At 42.7% G+C, this 21,435-nt stretch overlaps 1 protein-coding gene across 3 annotated transcripts in view; it reads right to left on the bottom strand.

Annotated features, from left to right (window-relative positions):
- Positions 1 to 746: 746 nt before the first annotated feature.
- The window catches only part of LOC109951868 (monocarboxylate transporter 1-like), a 30,972-nt gene continuing 10,283 nt past the window's right edge, over positions 747 to 21,435 (bottom strand). For all 3 annotated transcript variants that reach the window (XM_020586596.1, XM_020586598.1, XM_020586597.1), the window contains exons 2-6: positions 17,670 to 17,996; positions 8,295 to 8,438; positions 6,538 to 7,344; positions 5,269 to 5,525; positions 747 to 3,699 (exon numbers count right to left, since the gene is read on the bottom strand). In XM_020586596.1, coding sequence (XP_020442252.1) covers positions 3,661 to 3,699; positions 5,269 to 5,525; positions 6,538 to 7,344; positions 8,295 to 8,438; positions 17,670 to 17,886 — 1,464 coding nt within the window. In that variant the 5' untranslated portion in view covers positions 17,887 to 17,996 and the 3' untranslated portion in view covers positions 747 to 3,660. The remainder of the gene's footprint in view (positions 3,700 to 5,268; positions 5,526 to 6,537; positions 7,345 to 8,294; positions 8,439 to 17,669; positions 17,997 to 21,435) is intronic.

Raw genomic sequence — 21,435 nt, 5'->3', positions numbered from 1 at the left:
TTAAATCCCCTTCACTGGAAAATGCCAAAATTGTTCTGTTAGACTTTTTGATGTGTCAGCTTCTCTTCAGTTACTGGTCTCAAAGGCAAAATAACTGAAGGTTTTAGGCAATTCTTAATTCCAGTAAATCAGGGCCTCGTGTCACTGGCAGCTTATAGCACATCTTGCGTTAATCTGTTTGCTTCCATATTTATACTGTCTGGAAAGGCAGGAATTTGTCTACCGTTTAGTGATAAGAATATGTAAAAGGAGCAATAACTGTGGTCCTGAGGATGAGTTAGAGATCACTTTTTAGACAAATTCAACAGCCTCCCCACTATAGGTGTGATATCACCACTATAGCCCAAGACCGTGTCATTGGTTCACTGTTTATCCTTCCTTAGATACTGATGGCAGATACTAACCACTGCAGAGCGGGAACACCCAGCAAGACCTGCAGTCTGGGAGATGCTCTGACCCAGTCGTCAGCATCAGTTTGGCCCTTGTCAAAGCTGCTCAGATCCTTACACTTGCCTTTTTTGTCCTGCTTCCAACTACTTCGAGGACTGAATGTTCCCTTGCTGTCTAATATACCCCACACACTGACAGATGCCACTGTAACATGTCATTTCACCAGTCAGTGGTGATGTTATAGCTGATTGGTGTACATCTCCTGGCTCTGTCCCCAGTAAACAAAATCTGCTCATCACTTCTAGCTCCAGAAACAAAACCAATTCTCATTTTCAGCAGAAGAAATCAAATGGAAGTCATCGTCAAAATCCTTTTATTCAGTCACAAACAAAAACATCTATGAAAGAAAGTTAGTTTTCAGAAACATATGTTCTTAAAAACAAGAGGTGTGCCGCTATACACAGTACTGTTTTTAAATCCCCTTCACTGGAAAATGCCAAAATTGTTCTGTTAGACTTTTTGATGTGTCAGCTTCTCTTCAGTTACTGGTCTCAAAGGCAAAATAACTGAAGGTTTTAGGCAATTCTTAATTCCAGTAAATCAGACTGAATAAATGAAACTGATGGACAGGGGAATGTGAACACACACACACACACACACAGGCCTGTCTGCAGTGCAGATCACTTCTCTACTATATCTGAAACAATGACCTGTCCATGTTCCAGTGCAAAACTGAGACCATTTCTTATTCAAGTACGAGGGCAGAATGAGAGAAAGTATTCTCCCACAGTACCTTAGACACTGCCTTCTGTCACAAACAACATTTACTGTTAGACAACCTACACCGTCTAAACTACTTTTGGTCATGGTATAAAAATCACTAACGGCTTTCAAACAAAGTGCATCCTCACATTAATTTACGTTCCCACTTCAGTGTTCCCTCTTGCCTCCCCTACGCAGACATTTTTCTGTGAAGAGGAAAACTTTGGTGCAACTGACCACACATCAGGGAGTTTAATAACGCTGTATTGCAGAAACATTTTCCTTTTTCATTTTAACAGGCCTGTCTTCAGTTTAGAGGGGAAAAATTGGTCATATTATAAAGTTTGTCAAACTCCATGAAAAGACCAAAACAGTGTTTGTCTGCAGCTCAGTTCATTAATATTACATTTCATGGGCACTGCAGCAAAGAAAGGCGATTAGCAACCACTTTCTGCTGCAGGTAACTACACAGCAAGTATTTCTGGCAGCAGGATGTGCACATGGGACCAGCACAAAAGAAGCTGCAATGCTGTGTTAAGGCCAGTGGCTGGCTGTTTTTAACTGGCTGCATCAGAAATCACTACCCATTTTTAATATAGTGAGTAACTACCACATCGGACAGTCTAGTGCCCTCAATGGAATCACAACAGGCAGTGTCCAGTGCATACAGTTGTGCTCATAAGTTTACATACCCTGGCAGATTTTAGATTTTTTTGGCCATTTTGCAGAGAATATGAATGAAAACAACTTTTTTCAGTCATGGTTGGTGTTTGGCTGAAGCCGTTTGTCAAACAACTGTTTACTCTTTTTAAAATCATAAACTACCCAAATCACCCTGATCAAAGGTTTACATACCCTGGTGATTTTGGCCTGATGACATGAGACAAACAGGTGTGAATGGCAATTAAAAGGCAACCATCTTCACCTTGATCCGTTTGCTGGTAATTAGTGTGCATAAAAGGTCAATGAGTTTCTGGACTCCTGACAGATCTTGCATCTTTAATACAGTACTGCACTCACATTTCTGTATTCTGAGTCATGGGGAAACAAAAGAATTGTTAAAGGATCTGCAGGAAAAGGTAGTTGAACTGTATAAAAACAGGAAAGGGATATAAAAAGATATCCAAGGAACTGAGAATGCCAATTAGTAGTGTTCAAACTAATTAAGATGTGGAAAATGAGAGGTTCTGTTGAAACCAAACAACGGTCAGGTAGACCAACTAAAATTTCAGCCACAACAGCCAGGAAAATTATTTGGGATGCAAAGAAAAACCCACAAATAACTTCAGGTGAAATACAGGGCTCTCTGAGAACATGTGGTGTGGCCGTTTCAAGATGCACAATAAGGAGGCACTTGAAGAAAGATGGGCTGCATGGTCGGGTTGCCAGAAAAAAAAAAAAAAAGCCATTACTACGCAAATGCCACAAAGTATCCCGCTTACAATATGCCAAACAGCACAGAGACAAGCCTCAAACCTTCTGGCACAAAGTCTTTTGGAGTAATGAGACCAAAATGGAACTTTTTGGCCACAACCTATGGCCTATGATGAAAGGTACACCATTCCTACAGTGAAACACGGAGATGGATCGCTGATGTTTTGGGGATGTGAGCGCTACAAAGGCACAGGAAATTTGGTCAAAATTGATGGCAAGATGAATGCACTATGTTATCAAAAAATACTGAGGAAACTTTACACTCATCGGCCCGGAATCTGTGCATGGGACGTACCTGGACATTCCAACATGACAATGATCCAAAACAAGGCCAAATCGACCAGTCATTGGCTACAGCAGAATAAAGTAAAGGTTCTGGAGTGGCCACCTCAATCTCCTGACCTTAATATCATTGAGCCACTCTGGGGAGATCTCAAATGTGCTGTTAATGCAAGACAGCCCAAGAATTTACAGAAACTGGAGGCTTTCTGCCAAGAAGAATGGGCAGCTTTACCATCTGAAAAGATAAGGAGACTCATCCACAACTACCACAAAAGACTTCAAGCTGTCATTGATGTTAAAGGGGGAAATACACAATATTAAGAAGTGGGGTATGTAAACTTTTGATCAGGATGATTTGGGTAGTTTGTTGTCATGATTTAAAAGAATAAACAGTTGTTTGACAATAAACAGCTTCAGCCAAACACCAACCATGACTGAAAGAAAAGTTTGTGTCTTCATTCATATTCTCTGCAAAATAGGCAAAAAAAAAAAAATTTTTTTTAATCTGCCAGGGTATGTAAACGTATGAGCACAACTGTACACGCTACTTCCTGCATAGCTGTGAAGAACTGTTGTATAAGAAATAATGAGTGAGCAGTGATTCAGACACAGCCAGTCTAAACAATAATGAACTCCATGGCAGAGGAACGGACTAGATCACACAGTTAATAGAACTGTGGTGACTGACAAATTAAAAAAACAAGCAATCATTTCTGAAATGTGAATCATTTAATCATTTTAAGCAAAAACAACTTTGTTTCAAGCTTCTCAAATGTGAACGTTCTGGTACGTCTATGCCAGTACACTGGATATCTGGTCAGGGTTGTTGATCTAAAATGAGACATGTGAATACATTAATCACTTCATTAAGACAATTACTGGTGAATATTAAATAATTAAACCATCAGTTGCAGAGCCCCACTGGTTATTAGGATCAATTCTCAGTCTTTTCATGGGATTTGTTGATAAATGTGGAAGTAGTATTCCACTAGTAAATATTTATATAAAACCAACACAACACTTCATGAAATCAGTCAAGCTTTAAAAGATAAAGTCAGGGCAATAAAAAGGTACCTTTTCCTTCAAAACTACTTAATTCTATGAAACCTGTGGCAAAATTAAACAATTCAGCAAGCAGTATTAAGAGTAAAACTAAAAACTTAGAAATCTCAAGTTAAAACCTACATTCATTTCCCCACAAAGACGCCAAGTAAAGCTTGTTCAGGCCGACAGGGCCAACATGGCCTGTTCCCTCTGGTCGGCACACAGTGCATCCTCGTGCTGCCAGTCAGCCCAGGCACTGACCAACTCCCCACTTTCAAAACTACAAACATTTGACATGAATTCAAACTAATGAAACTCTGCTGACACAAACACAATACGCCACAACCCATTAAAGGACGACTTACTCTTGGATTGTCAGTTTTTATATTAGTAGCTGTTTGACATTACTGTCAACTACCCTGGGTTAAACACAAGCTTAAAAAAAATTAAAATAAAAGGGTGCTGCCAGTCCTATAATTCAAAGTAACAAATTAGGATTCTGTAATGGGAGATTTTTCATTTTGACACCACAGCCAGGCAGTGAGGTACAATCACAGCCTGTTATTCCTCACAAACCGGAGGGTGGCGTCATCTAATACTGAGCGGTCTCATGCTGCACAGCAGACACCTGTGGGGCAGAGAAGCGCAACTCCATGATCGACTTTCACTAAGATGTCTCGTCTTTATCAGTACAAAGAATGGCTGAGCTGCTCTGGGATGGAGGATACACACACAAGCCTGTCTTTGCATTTCCAAACACGTGTTTGTGCGTTATATCTTTGACAAAGGCTACTCCTGCTGCTGGCACTTCTTCACGTGATGAGCTGTTCTCCTGCATAAAATGCAGGACACTACATTAACTCCCCACTCTAACCCAATATGTGAACAGATACATTATAACTACTGTGCCCTTCATTTGTGTGCAGCCCTTGAGTGAAGCGATGCTCGAGTGTGTATGCAGTATGCGAGGGGAATCTAAGCAAGATGCACGGTTTCATTGAGGTGGACGACCCCAAGGTCAGGTCCTCACTAGTTGACTGGACTTGTCTCTTACCAGTCTGCTGTGCGTCTGGTGTTTATATGTGGCGTGTGCACACGCTCCCGGAGGACATGAGTTAAATAAAATTTTTTTAAAAAGGCACGTCAAATATTAAATCTAGATGTCTTGACACACTGAAACATGTAACAGCTAAATATTGCAGCAGGTCTGTGTTTAAATGAGAAAACTGGGTCTATGGCTTTAAGGTTGTATATAAAATGGTAAATTGTCTACAGAGACATGTGGTTGTACTGAGGAACTGCAACTTGTGTACGTTTCCGCTAAGCATGTGCGTCCTTCGAGTCCATTTTCTATACCGTGTCCTCGTCCATCTTGGCAACTTCCTCCAGTGTCACGTCGGCTAGGACGTTCTCATCTGGTTTTGATTGAGGGGGGGGTGCTAGCATAGCAGCGCGTTCCTCCTTTTCTTTTCTTTCTTCCTCCCTCTTCTCTCGTGCCAGCAGGTGGTAGTTGATGCCCATCCCCACAAAGAGGAAGACGCTTGCGACCATGAGGATGATGCCACAGGAAATATAGGTGTAGTCATAGTGCTTGTAGTAGTCATAAAAACTACCTGGAGGTGGACAAAAGACAGGACAGCTCCAGTTGAACATTTGACTTGCTTTCATGATTTTCCTCATTCATGCACCGTTACAAAACAATGTGCAGTACTGTACTGGTACTCTCTACAATTGCTAGCAATACAGTAATCAGCACTTTTTCATACAGGGCTACCACTAGCTAAAACTGAAATGCATTTCCTGTACAGCTGCAGCACTTAATGGATCATTTCTCAGTCCCTGGTTCCAGGCTATCAACTGGGAGGATTCAAAGGGGGTTTACTAAAACCACCACCTCATGCTGTGAGAAATAATCAGCATTATTTATAACCTAAAGCAAATCAAGACACATGGAAGGTTGACAACCCAGATCATCAGTTTCAGCCCTGATTTTTGACCAAGAAGAACAGATATGCAACAGTTTGATGCATCAAACACGAACTCACTGCAATAAATGAACAGAGAAGAAAATATGGTGTTTCATGTGGATCCCAACCCTCAGACCATCTTTAGTGTGGGCGTTGGAGAAAACGTAGGGCTTATGCCATCTAAATACAACAGTACACTGATGGTGCCATTTCGCGACCTTATACAACAGTACACTGATGGTGCCATTTAGCGACCTCACTAGTTGTGGTGACTTAAGAGCCCTCGAGTGGCTTTTCAAAAAAGCAACAAGTCTACAGACTTTCTCCAAATCAGTTGGTGACTGTGCCCTCATGTGGCCATGGCTTCTGGACTGACTGATCAGTGTGTGGGGGAGGACAGCAGCACAATAAGGTGACCAAATCAGCTGCCAGAAAGACCAAGGGCTAATCACTAATCCTCACCGTTTGTCTGGTAAAATTACTTTTTCATTAGAGGTAACCCGAAAACTTGTACAGTTTACGGATTCTCAATTCATAAGTCTGTATAACGATGTACATAAAATCCTTTAAAATTAAGGGATTTAGGTGCATATTGGTGTGATGTTCACCCCCTGCTTAAAGCCAACCTTTTCCCCATGATGCATGCTGGACGTCTTACCTGTTAGCGGTGGGCCCAACAGCACCGGTACACACTCCACTATAGTGACCAGACCCACAGCTGAGGAGAACCTCTGGGCCCCCACCAGGTCCATGAGGGTCTCAAACAACACAGCACTCAGCCAGCCATAAGCAAAACCAAAGAAGATGGCGTAGACCACAAATCCAGTGTAATCCACTGACAGCGGCGCCAGCACGTGACACACTCCGTTGTAAAGGACAGCAGCAGCGAAGTAGTACTGTATCCTGGGCCGGACCCACTTGGTGTTGGCCAGCAGCCCCATGGAGGGCCGGGCAAACATATCGACAAAAGCCAGCACTGAGAGCAGGAAGGCCGCCTTCTCTTTACTGATGTCCTTGTTCTTGGCAAAATTTGAGAGGAAGACGAGTGGCGCAAAGAGGCCGAAAAACATGATGACATTGCCCATCAGGTACAGCAGGAAGCCACGGTGTTTGAACAGCGTCAGGTCAATGAAGGAGTTGATTTTCTGCAAGATTGTCTTAGGCTGTGGCTGAGCTGAACCTACAGCCCCGGATGCCTCTGAGTCAGGTTTGGCCAGCTGAGGTTTGGGCCCAATAGGGCGCATGAGGGAGCCGGCCACACAACAGTTAAGCAGCAGTCCTCCCAGGATGAGGAAGCTGCCTCTCCACCCAAACTGATCGTACAGCCAGGAGTTGATTGGAGCCAGGGTGGACAGAAACACAGGGCTGCCTGCCATAGCGATGCCATTGGCGATTGGCCGCCGCTTGTAGAAGTATTTCCCGATCATAGTGAGGGCTGGATTCAAGTTGAATGCCAGTCCCAAACCTGGAGAGTGAGTGAGAGAGCAGGAGAGTTACATGAACAGATGATGGCAAACAAAACTACTTTGTTCAATTCCCAACCATCCACATCCAGATAAAAAGGACAAGTGGGAGGAGTGATTTTATACACCACAAAAACTCATTTTAAAGCAGCAGTTGATATAATCAGTGTTTTAATAGGTCAAATAAATCATCCAGTCTCTTCTAACACATACAGTGTTTTAATAGGTCAAATAAATCATCCGGTCTTTTCCAACGCATACGGGAGTCAAAAATGAACAGATTGGTCAGAGTACAAGATTCAGAGAAGATGCTGTTTAACAGGAAGCTTTCCTGGATTTGTAAAATGGGAGCTCCAAGTCTGACAGGAATACATTTAATTTGTAGATTCTATGGTTTATTTTCCAACAATAGTTTCTTTAGAGAAATATGTGCATCAAGATTGACTGCAGACTGGAAATAGTTTGGGTTACGCATAAGAAGAAATTTGACAATGCTGCATTTAAGCATTAATTTGAAATAAATGTTTGAACAAGCACAATTTACTGGTGTTGGGATTCAGCCTTTTTACCGACCAAGATGAAAAGTGTACTTAAAGAACGTTTTAAAAGTTGGGTGCAATATTGCATCTGTCCACAGGAGAAAACATTTTGTACCATCTAATAAAGATGGTAATGTTCTTTAAAATTTGGTATCTACTGTGAACAAGGCCACATGACTGATAAGTGGACAGCACCCCGATGAAGGCAGGATAGCTTACAACAGTTTACTGCTTAGGAACCGTTTGATGCATTTGACCGTTTAACATGCACCAGGGAGAAGGATAAGCCTTTAGTGAACTTAACAGGATAGTTAAAGTATAAAGCGATGTGTACAACAGTAGAGCCAGTTAAAAACTACTCCGGCTCAGTTTAAGAGGGTCCATTTATGTGCAGAACTGGAAATGGGTCTGACCTCCCACTACTCCTATGAAGAAGTAGAGCTGCGCCACCGTGTTGCAGAAGGAGGCGGCAACGAGTCCTGAGCCTGCCAGGCAACCGCCGAGGATGATGATTGGTCGACTGCCATATTTGTTCACAAGGATACTGCTGATTGGACCTGAACAGAAAGAAGAGGAGGGTGACAACAGGAACCAATATATACACCAAGTGTGTTGACACGACAGCTGTTGTGCTGTCAAGTTACTGCTGCAGGTAACTGACCCACAGAAACTTAATGAAAATTAAATCAAACCCCTGGAACATTTTAGATTTTTTGGAAACAGAACACGCCAGGAGAGAACACACCCCCAACCATAAAAGGCTTAGTGAGCTAAACAAGCTCCGTCTACTCACAATGCCACTGCTGGATAATCACAACCAAAATGGTAACATTTATTGGACAACATTCAAGTCTAATAAAGTGTAGTAGTAGTGTCACTCCTGCAAGTGATGATTATACCAGCAGGTGGCACTATGATGGCAAAAAAAGGGACTGACAGATGTGGAAAAGGAAGGAGGGTAGGAGTAAATGAACAGGTGAAGGAGCCTGACAGTGTAAGGTATTTTATCAAACTGATATGAGATTAAAGGTAATGAGAGAAGTGGGAGGAGAGAGCAGGAGGAAGAAAAGAGAACAAGGGAATTGAAGGCGTCCATGTGTCTGAGTTACCATGCCAGGCTCACTATGAATAGGCCTTCACATGCACCCAGGCTGACACTGGCTCTGCTGGCTGTGAATACAAAGTAAAGCCCTGGACGATCTATACAGAGGCTCTGTGTACAACCAGATCAGAGAGATAATCGCTCCTCAGGCCTAACTACTGAATGTGTTTAGAGCTGAAACAATTACTCAGTTCATTAGCTGGGCCAAAAAGTGCAGCTATTCTGAATAGTGACTCAATCACTTTAAGCAAAATAAATAAAATTCTGGTTCCAGTCTCTCAAATTAACATCAGCTGCAACTCCACTGTTGAATTGTAACGAGCAGTCCACCCCAGGCTTCTTACCATCACCTAGCATAACCTCACAAGTTGACAGACACCAACATACTTGCTTTTCCATTGTGCCAGTTTGTTTAGAGGGGAAGACATCAAATGTATGCCGTTCTTGGTTCTCAGTATGTGGCCATTTTTAGTTACTACAATGACGTGGTTAGCATTAAATACCACTACTTTTAGGTAGGTAGGACTTTATTGATCCCACAAAAGGGAAATTCCTGTGTTCCAGCAGCAACAAAACACCGTAAGAACAAACATATCTTGAGAAACAAATTCCAAAGTACCTAAAACCAGACTGACAGAATATAGTATATGCAAGACAAGAACAAGAATGATCCTCCCACAACTAATCCCCCAGTGGGGGAAATACCTGCATTTCAGCCATGAGGATCTCTGAAAAACTACTCAAATACACAAAAGACAATATAATGTATGAAAGAAATCAAGAACAGAATTTACATATGTGCATATTAACCATGCATTTTACCTCAGTTGACCATTACATAGTCCCTCCTACTTCCACCTAGCTTATCCCTGCAGTGATGTATTGTACAGTCTGATTGCTGTGGGGAGGAATGACCTATGGTAACACTCCTTACACTGGGGATGTAACAGTCTTGCGCTAAAAGAACTGTTCAGAGCCACCACTGTGTGGTGCAGGGGATGGGAGGGGTCGTGCATGATGGATGTTAGCTTTACCAGCATCCTTCTGTCTGCCACCTCCTCAATAGAATCCAGAGGGCAGCCCAGGACAGAACCAGCTCTCTTGGCCAGCTTAAGTCTCTCTGTCCCTGATTGTGCTGCCTCCTGCCCAGCCCACAACAGCATTTATAAAAAAAATAAAAAAATAAAAAATAAAAAACTGCAGAGGCCACCACAGTATCATGAAATGTCCAAAGGAGTGCCCTGCACACACCAAAGGACCTCAGAGTGGAGGCAGCTCTGGCCCTTCCTGTACAGGGCATCTGTGTTGTTGCTCCAATCCAGTTTATTGTTGAGGTGGAGACCCAGGTATTTAAAGGTGTCCACAATCTCAATATCTGAGCCCTGAAAGCTCACCGGCATGAGTGATGGTGATTTCCGCTGGAGGGTCATCACTTTTGTCTTGCTGGTGTTCAGGACCAGGTGATTTTTCTCACACCACTCCACAAAGTCAGTAGCAACCTCCCAATATTCCCACATCCAGCGATAGCGGCATCATCTGAGAACTTTTGTAGATGACACTGGTTGGAGTTGTGCATCGTGTAGAGGGTGATCAGAAAGGGGGAGGCACAGTCCCCTGGGGTGCCCCCATGCTGCAGACTACCACGTTTGACAGTCGCTCAGCCTTAAACGGATGCAGCATGTAGATAAGCGTAATCTACTCTGATGCCAGGTTGCTATGCAAACTGTAGTGGGTAGACCGCCGAGCTCACTTAGCAGCATGTAGATAAGCGTAATCTACTCCGATGCCAGGTTGCTGAGGTGGCTGAGGACAATCCTCTCCATGGTCTTCATCAGGTGGGAGGTCAAGGCAACTGGTCTGTAATGGTTCAGCTCCTTAGGATGAGATATTTTAGGAACCAGGACCACACCGGACATCTTCCACAGAGCCGGGACTCTCTCCAGGCTAAAATATCTCATTTAGAACTGATGCTTTATTCCAGGACACCTTGCAGTTTAACTCGCTGTTTGGTATCGCCTCTGCTCATTTGGAACATCAGAGTTGATACCAAAATTAGTATCGGGTATTAGCCCCAACATCTGACTTGTGGAAAACAAATAAGGCAAGCTGAGCTGGTACCAGGCGATGGAAAAGGGGTTTCACCACTTTGCCCATGGTCCACTCAATCAAGTCCCTGTTTTACCCCTAAACAAGCAGGTCCTCATTTTACCTCTAAACCAGCAAGCGCGTTTACACACTGTGCTTACAATGCTAAAGTGTGACGACTGGCATTTAACCAATCACAGGTGACAGCTCTGTGCACACCCACCTCCTCCCCCCCTCACATTCCTGGAACTTTATTTTCATACCACCTCCTGAGGGGTGCTGAAATTTAGCTCTTGGAACACAGCTCCAGAGCGGGCAGCGGAAACAAACGCAGAACTGGTGACAAGCGTTACTAGGCTCAACAGGTTCCTATAATGGGAAAGCTTTTTGCATTGTTGGTGAAGAAATCTGCTACCAGCCAACACAAAAGCCCCATACCACCACCACCACTTGTTTAATATATACAAATTCATGACACAATCAGAGTAGGGTTTAGAAGTATGGACAGACAGTTGCTGCTGCTTCAGCACAGTGGCAAGGTTACAGGCTTCATATACAGACAGTGACATCAGCTGCCTCAACCACAAGGGAAACAGTTTTCCCCAAACACACACACACATTTTCCTGATTTCCGACTAGTCCATTTTGGCCAAGATGCTAAACTACACAGCAACTGTTACACCTTTTCTGTATCTATTGTGTACATCCGTCTATATTGTGAGCTACAAATCAAATCTTTTTTTGCTCATTTGGCAAATTAGTGTCAAATCTTAAAACTCAAGACCATTATCTAATCTTATCCATATTACTGACGGTTACCCAATAATGTGAATGATCTCAGAGCACAATAGGATCAGTGTGTTCTAAGCCGGCATCCATTTCCTCACAACCAGCCTGGGTCCTTCACACACACACACTCACAATGGTGGCTTTGCCCTTGAAACTTGGCAGCTGATCATAAAGGCCAGGGGCACGAGCATTCACTCACGCACTCACTCACTAAATACCTCTCTTGTGTTGCGTCTGGCACTGAAGGCCTACCTGCCTGGCACAGAGCATGTGTCAGTGGGTTGCTGCCTTCTGAAAGAGGCACATGGTCTACTAAAGCACATCCTCAGAGCACAAAAGGGAAGCTGTACAAGGACTAACCACTCACTCAGGCCCACATAAACAAAAATCAGTGTTGACAGTCTTTGTTGTGCTGGCAAAACAAAGAGGGCAGCGAGTGGCATTGTCAGATTATAGTATAAACTCTCCCGCTCCCTCCATAATTTGCTCTTTGTGTAAGAAACAGGCTCGTCCTCAGCTTTACACAGACAGCATTCACAAGTGAGCAAATGTTTCCAGAGTAAACCCAGCTGTGACAAACTTTTCCTGTCTCATTTATGCAGAAGCTACTTGGCGTGCTAGATCAAAGTAATCTCGATTTTATTCTCCATTTGAGCAGATTCAGTGAGCATTTGAAATGTTTGAGAGCAGCATTAGTGACGAGTCAAAAAAAAAAAAAAGGGCAGGAGAACCAGCTGACTGGATTGACCCCAACAGTTAAGGCTCAACATTTCTGCAACTACTTTATTCCAAGCACCAGCCCTTCAGCTACACTGAACCTTTAAAGCAACAGACCAACATTTATGGGATACACAACCCTTTTCTTGCTGTGAACTGGAAAAAAAAATACACAACCCTTTTCTTGCTGTGAACTGGGAAAAAAAAAAAACCACTCATTAAGGTGGAGCCAGGAGACAATTTGGTTTGCATAAAAGCTGGAAACAGGGAAACTTAACTTGGCTCTGTCCAGAGTTTCATGGAGGTTATGACCAGAACTTGTTCACTGCTCTCAGACTAAATAACCTGAAAGCCCTCTATTAAACCACAACTCAGATTGCAGTGAGCTTTAACAGATTAAATAAGATAGTAGCCATTCAGATGCAGAGAGCCGTGTTAAACCAACACGAGGCTGAATTTCAGATGATGTGTTTAAAGGGTAACTGCAACATTTTGCTCTCCAGCATATTAATTTAAAAAAACAGAAAAGAAAGGAGCAACATGTAGGGGGCATGGCCTCATTGCTCAATAACAACGGTCAGGGACATGAGGGAGCCCAACTACCGCTCAGTCTAACCCAGAGAGTTAGTCAACAGCCATGAGAAGCTGCTGTCTTGACATTCACTTTCCCAGCCAGTCTGTACAGCTCCGTCACTACAAACATGTTCATATCCTTCTGAGGTAACCACAGTCTTTATTCAGATCCTCAGCTGTCACCAGGGCAACTCTTCTGGGGTCCAGTCCATACACAAAAATCTCATCAATAAAGTGGACTAAAAACTAAACAGCCAATAACATTCCAAAGTCGTTCAAGTCAATGTTAGGATTAATTAGCACCCTCCCCCATTAGTCCTTAAGACTTGCCTTACAGGGTATTTTAGATTCCAACATTCCACATTGTGATAGATCTCTACATGGCATGTGTTCTAGGTTATGTTGACCTTTTACATAATTTGAGTAGTTTGGTTATTTACTATATTCCTAAAAACTGGCATGCATGTCCTCTGTACCTTGGCTCACTCCTAATGGACAGGACAGCATAAGCTTTGTGGCTTTATTCTGAGCCATTTGAAGCTTAACGCCGTTTTCGCTGCACCTGACCAAACTGCCAAACAGTAAAAAGGTAAGATGAACCTAATGCCTGTGTCACCAACACCCTAGAGGCTGGGGTAAGAAAATAGGAGCATCCAATACATGCTATGCCTCTACCCTGGGGTAAGAAAATAGGAGCATCCAATACACGCTATGCCTCTACCCATTTTCATTGTTACTCCTGAGACAGTTGCCCACTGAGTGTGACACCAAGCAGTTTTACCTCTTAAAGGCTTGGCTACTGAACAAGTTCAAGTGGTATACAATGACACATCTCATACTTTAATTTTTGCTACATTGAAAACAAGTCTGTTCTCGTTTAAGGACTGTAGTTCAGGTTGAAGTGTCATGGGTGTCACCCAACCACTATGACTAGGTTGTGTGGGGTTTTTTTTTTACCCCCTCTCGGAAACCCGCATGTGTACGTGCATTGCTCCATGTATAACCAGTCTGACCAACATGGTTTTAGTACTCTATTCCCAGGAAACTGAACTAAAACTTCACTCAAGCAGGAATAATGTTTAAGGCTGGATTATGAAATGAGAATTTTTTTTTTTTTTTTAAATGGAGACAAACATCTGTCTGTTATGCAACTTCCTTCCCCTTTGTTCCTCCTCAGTTTTCTCTCCTAAACACCCAACCCTACTGAATAAAAACTGCGGGCTGTCATGCCGCTCTGGGGGGATGAAACATTCCATATTTGGATGAATTCAAATCGAGTAGGCAAGCCGAGTGATGGATTTAGCATGTAGGGAGTGCTGATTGAGAGGAAACTATGAAAAGAACATCTGAACCCAACCTGAAACTGGTTGAGCCTTTTGGTTCCTGCCTTAACGGAAACAAAGGTCCTTGTTGCAGGTGTGCAAATATAACCGTTTAACCCAAATGCAACAACTGGTTGTTTTCAAGTGACCAAATTTAAGATACAGTTCTAAGCAGCACTGCAGATGCCATCCTCAAGTTTAAAGGGCAAAGATTGCCCAAGCCAGTGACGCAGGCAAATTGGCATCATATCACGTCAACTCTGTGCCAAACATGTCAAGAGGCACTTGAATACTGTACAGACTACAGCCAATCACCAACTGGCATGTACACACGTTCCATACCAGCATGAGGGCAATACCTCTCCATACCAGCAGGTGGTAGTATCTATAGTCATCATTCAAAAAGGCAAGATGTAAATGAAGCAGCTAATTTATATTCAACTAGGAGCAGCCATTGTGATAAGTTGCAAATAATGGTGTTCTGGTTGTGGAGGTCTGAGGCAAAACAAAAAAGAATACCCACTAAATTAGGGAAATCATGAAAGGGTGCGCTGCTGATTCAACATGCTGAAAAGCCACCACAATATCTGACTTGTGCCAACAATGTAGGACACCAGGAAGACGAGGGCGACACCCACCCACTTATGGCCTGACAGCAGCCAACCCTTGGCTTGGTGCGTCACGGGCCCAAGACCACCTGTAGGGGCTAGAGCTGAATGATTGGGGAACTTTTAAAAAAGAGAAATCTTGTGATCATTGAATTACAGAAAACAAGCTTTACTGCTAATAACAGCAGGAAGACAAACCCAACATCCTCACAGGAATGACTGGTGCTGAGGGACAGTGCTGTTCAACAGCCAGCAGGCTGTGCTCCACATGAGTGAAGATGACAGAGCCTGTAATCTATGAGCTCACAGCTTTTCTAAACTGGCTTAGCTTTACAATATGCTCACCCCTGTGGACAAATTTAAAATGACAGACTGCATCTTGTATTAATCCAAAATGGGCAGTGAGCCAATACAGGACAACAGCAACAAGGGAACCTGTATTTAAGGGACAGGTGGAAACTGTCGCAATATTTTTTTTTAAATGCCAGAAATGTATTTAAGGGACAGGTGGAAACTGTCCCTTAATATTTTTTTTTTAAATGCCAGAAGAAATGTGTTGCCTTGCATTGTTGCTACCTTAGCCAGGCACGTTCAGCACATTTCTGATGTGCAGCCTTTGGTCTAAAACCAAACCACAGGATCGGGGTAGCCCACCATTGTGTTTTGACACCAACATTGGTGTCACTTGGTACTTGATGTTTGGTTGTGCTGGCTTCTCTGGCCATTGCAGTGTGGCTAGCAGCAAAGTGGAACTTACTGGTGTCTTCTCACTCATTTACCATGCAGGTTTCATGTGAAGCAGGGCCAAGTGTAGGTACCTGAATTCTGCAGGGGACCTCGTTTGTTTCCAGTCTAATGTTTAAATCACAGCTTTGTGATTTGAAAGTTGCCTTCTGTTCAAAATCACGATTTTGATTTGAAGACAAATCGTTCAGGCCTAGTAGGACACCCAAGGTTCTGGGAGGGAGATTCATTCTTGGTCCTCCACTTTGAACAGGAATGAAATATTTCACTAATAGATGAATTGGTGGGGTACCCCAATAGTCTTATGGTTATGGTGAGGCACACCATATCCCAGGCAAAGTGTGTGTGCCATGTCAGAGGTTTGAGTCCAGACAGCATCCTTTCACACACACACACACACACACACACACACACACGGGGGGGATTGGATTGCCATAAAATTTGGTACAAACCTGTCCCCAGGTAAGTAGACACTTGACGTTTAGTGCCAATTAGCAATGTAGGCTAAAAGACTGCACCGCCCACATGCAAATGTGGCAAACATACAGTTGGGTATGGAAAGTACTCAGACCCCGTTAAATTTTCCACTCTGTTATATTGCAGCCATATGCTAAAATCATTTTTTTTTTAATAAATCTGCAAAAATGTCAAATTGTGTGTTTGTCAATATGGGGTGCTGTGTGTACATTGAGGAAAAAAATTAACCTTAATGATTTTAGCATATGGCTGCAATATAACAAAGAGTGAAAAATTTAAGGGGGTCTGAATACTTTCTGTACCCACTGTATCTGCTGAACATCTACAGTGGGATTGAGCATTAGAGCTGCTAGTAAATAAAGTCTTTTTTTTAATAAAGCTATTCTTATACTACAGCACTGCTCAAATACTGGAAAATTTAGTTATCATTCAATATGCCTTCCACTGCCCCGTTTTCTCTGGCGGTTTGTCAGACCACAGTAAAACAAATGTGTACTTGAAAGCACTCCAAAGTATCCATTTCTCCTACGATGTCTTCTTCCACCAGCAATGTTATTTAAGCTGTGAGAACACTGAATGAATGGAAGAGACGAAGGACTGATAATGCAAGCAGAAAGGGAGAGTAAAAACAGAATTGGGAAAAACAGAAAGGGAGAGTAAAAACAGAATTGGAAAAAAAAAGAAGCTTGTTTTTGTTTGTGAAAGGTGAGGAGGCAGGAATACAGCTTGTTTTGTTATGATTCTATGCAACTAAACATGCTTCTAAGACATTTCATGACATTACCCTGGCATTTTGTAAATTGTAATCTGATATTGCAAGTAACAAAATTATCAAATCTCTCAAACCTTTAAACTACATACAGTCAAGACAGAAGGATGTGAAATGTGCCCTTTCCAAATTCTAACTTTGACCAAAATTTGTTTGACACTTTTGCTATAGAGCAATGTAGCTGAAGCCACAGTCAGTTTGATGTGTACCACTGAAAAGCCTCCAAGTAAAATTATAAAGTCAAACATCCTCCAGAATGAAAGTGACACGACAGAGCACGCTTTCCTCGTTTTCTGAATCATCTATAACGTTAGAGAGCCATCATCTTAGATGTGACCTAAAGCTTAAAAAAAAAAAAGTATATTCTGGTATTTCTATGCAGAAGAAACTGGGTTTCAATGGTGATTTCTTACTAATGAGCCTACATGACTATTTTGTCTGGCACAGTTCTCCTGTCAGCTGTTCTGATACAGCATGAACATCAGAATCAGTGTGGAGCTGAATGGATCAAATGCTTTAGTTGCACATGTGCCACCATCTAGGAGACCGAGTGGCACTAGTGTGACATGTTTGGAGCTCTGGACAGCATAGGCACTACTCACCTCCTCCGTACATGACGGCCAGCATGATTGAGGAGATCCAGGACACCTGACTGGGTGTGACATCGAAGATAACCTCTATTTCTTTGAAGAACACTGTGATGGATTTAGGGAAGGCATAGGAGAAGCCAATTGAGATGAAGGCCCCCACTACCACCGCCCAGCCCCAGCCACCCTCAGGAGGTGTGTACCCCACAGGCCCACCCACTGCTGGAGGCATGTCTGTTCACCAAGAAGGAAGAGACAGACGAGTTGAATGCTGCTGCTGGAGCTTCACAGGACTGGAGAAAGCCTGACCAGCTGAACTGTGATCACCACTCAAAACAGGACCTGTGGAAGAAACAGAACACAGCTTGTAAAAACCAAAGACAAGAAATGAACACTCTTCATCCTTACTCCACCTTTTATCTAATCTGTTAGATTAGATAGCCAGGAATCACACTCCTCTACATGGTGTTTAGCCTGAGCATGCTGAAAACAACCATGCTCTACCAATCATACACCTTTTATCTAATCTGTTAGATTAGATAAAAGGTGAGGTGCAGTACAAATGTAAATGGGCGAAAAAAACATTTCTTAAAACACTTTTTGTGGTGCATACAGCAACGAGAAATGTGCAATTTACCAAATTTCCACCAACAGCAGGAAAACCTGGAGCCTTTTAAGGTTGGGCTTTACAAGTTTGCCAAGGCGCCTGATATGTCTCATCTAAAATAAGAGCTCAATTACACTAAGTGCTGATTGACAGACTGGTCCTGATGAACCATTTCGCGTTATGATGGAAGAACTCAGCAAGCTGATCACACAGGTTGGGTCAATTACTAGGGGTGTGATGAGCTCAATATTTGTCAAGGCAAAAGATGTCTTGCGATATGATGGCAAACTGGCATATGTTCACATTAACTCGACTGTTTCAATGTGTGGTGCAGTGTTGGTGACGGAGTGAGAGGTCGCAGGCGTGATACGGCCACATTGTGACAAGTAGCTTCATTCGTTTCCATTGTTTTGCTTTGTTAGCCATGCTGCTAACATAGCACCAATTCTACCACCAGTGTCTTCACTGACAGAAGCAACTGTTTTAACACCCAGTACTAACAAAAATGCACGTGTTAACTGTGGCTCAAATTCAACAATGAAGGATCAAACTAACAAGGTAAACAAGAGCCTTCATTCTTTGGCCACATCCTGATCTTCCCCATATGTGACTGGTCAGTGCAGCACCATTGCTGGATGATGCCACTGCACAGTGAGGGTGAAAACAGGATAGGTGGTCACCCCCAATTTCAGTTAGAAGTTCATGTTCTATGGTCTGAAGACTCGTGAAATCATACAGAAGAAGCCAGTCAGCCAGGCTGAGTTTGTAGCAAAACCTTTTTCCCGCGCTACATTTTTACTGCATACGATTCATACTCAAAGTAGAACTGAAATGACAATCGTTACAAGACGATTAGTTAAAACAATTTAAGATGCATTTTCACTTTCAGTTGAGTCAGTTGTCACTGAAGATTTAAGTGTCAATATATCTCATTCTTGTGAACACAATATCATGCATCGTCACACCCCTAGTAACTGCACAAAAAAAGTTAAATCAAGCCTGTCTATGGTAAAACTAAATATAAAATGGCATTACAAACTCAATGTAAATACGAGGGGCCCCTGAACAAAGCCAACTTAGCCCTCTGACTGAGTCACTGGTCGACTCATCATGATCTGACAGCCACCACACTCTTGTACATCTACAGCAGCAACTTGTTCAACATTTCCGTTACAGCAGGAAACGTCCGGGCTTCCTTGAACACATCCATCTAAAGTGTCCTCTCTTCCATTAAAGGCACAGTTACTTGAGTCTCCTCTGCTACCGTTTGGGCTTTGTTCCTTAGACTAGAATATCAAATGTACAAACCACACATGAATTAAGAGAAACCATAAGGAGCAGGACAAAAACTGTAGGCAGCAAGATTTATAAAACACAAAAAACCACCAAACCACACAAAGTTGTTTGCACTGAAGCCAGGAGACAAAAGTACAGTGTATCCCAGGATAGTGAGAGCATTCAGCTAATTAACAGCCAGGAGTCACACTCCTCTACATGGTGTTTAGCCTGAGCATGCTGAAAACAACCATGCTCTACCAATCATACATGGCCAGCCTTTTAACTGGTAACAGTAATTGGTTAACTTGTCTACATTTATCATGTGAGCTTGAAACGGTATGCTTCACTTCTTCCCATTTTCTGTCTCCTCACCACAAAGAACATTTATCACCTACAACAAATATCCTAGTTTTAACCAGACACACTTTTACATATACAAATTTTAGCCATCAGTTATTTCCTCCTTCCAAACTTTGTTCATTCCAGTACATTACAAAAATCAACTTACACTGCCCATAGTAAGAGATATGCTTTCTGCTAATACCAAATCAGACCGTTTATTATTAACAGGTCACTAGTAACATACCAAGAACAATCAGCCAGGTCTTCAGCTCCGTGCAGCTTTTAGCTCACTGCTATACTGCATTTTTTTCTGCATGCATACACAGTATTTGGTCGAGTCCCATGACACTGGCCAAATGCCACAAAAACAACCAATTAAAATCAGATTAGTAAGCAAGATGCAACTTTGCACTGCCCAGCACCAGACCAGAGACGAGGTTCCTCCAAAAATCTGGAGGCCAGGCTGTGTGATAAACCGTGAATTCAGCCTCAGGATGTTTTGGAGAAGAGATCCGTGCCCCTGCGCTCTTCTGTAAACAACTCTGCTCAGTGTAAGGGACGTGATGACAGGTCTACTGACAGTATCTACATTTAAACAAAACAACTCTGTGCCAACCATACTGGTGTCCAGCTGTTGATTAACTTAGTGTGGTTTCACAAGCAACAATGCTAGCCTTTCTCTGCTAGTGTGATGAGTTTTCACCCCTTAAAAACTCCCACTTGATCAAGTGCTTTTCCAACACCAGAAATAAATGACAAGGGTTTCTATTATATTGTCCATCCCATTTACATCACTAGGCTAACAGACAGCTCTATATAATGCAGTGCAGTTCAACAGCACAAAACTCCAGCTTCTAAAATGCTCAGTTGAACCATCTGATCACCACCAACGTGGAGGAGTTACTGCATTGTTGGATTAGACCAGACCTGGGCATTTTACGCCCCCGGGCCGCATACAGCCCTTTGGTTGACTCTGGCCGGCCCGTGTAAGGTTAATTGGAAATTACAAAATAAACTTATTTTTTAATTTAACCTCATGCATGGACTAAAGCTACATTGCTTTTATTTAAGTTGTTTTTATTCACGTACATAATACGTGTATCAAGACGTACGCAAGATTGGATCGTTTGTCACACAACCTCAAAAATGTCCGCTCATGCTAAAAGAAGAAAGGTAGATGCCGAATGCAGGGTTCAACAAAAATTGGACTGCTAAGTATTTATTTACTGAAGTCGTGGGTAAAGCTGTGCGTTTAGTTTGCGGGGAACATATCGCCGTGTTTAAGGACTACAATGTGAGTCGGCATTACCAGACGAAACACGCAGAGAACTACAGAAACCTGACTGATGCTCAAAGGGCGCGAACATCGGAAGCTTTACTCACTAAGCTGCAGAAGCAGCAAGGCCTTTTTACCAAGCTTCACACATCCAGGGATGCCGCAACCAAGACCAGCTTTGTGATATCCCACAAAATTGCTAAATACAGTAAGCCATTCTCGGAAGGGGGAGTTTGTTAAAGAGTGCTTGATGGACTCTGCAGCACCAATATGCCCTG

The sequence above is a fragment of the Monopterus albus genome, unplaced genomic scaffold (assembly GCF_001952655.1).
Source record: "Monopterus albus unplaced genomic scaffold, M_albus_1.0 scaffold415.1, whole genome shotgun sequence".
NCBI lineage: Eukaryota > Metazoa > Chordata > Actinopteri > Synbranchiformes > Synbranchidae > Monopterus > Monopterus albus.
This window is presented reverse-complemented; position numbering and strand designations above follow the sequence as displayed.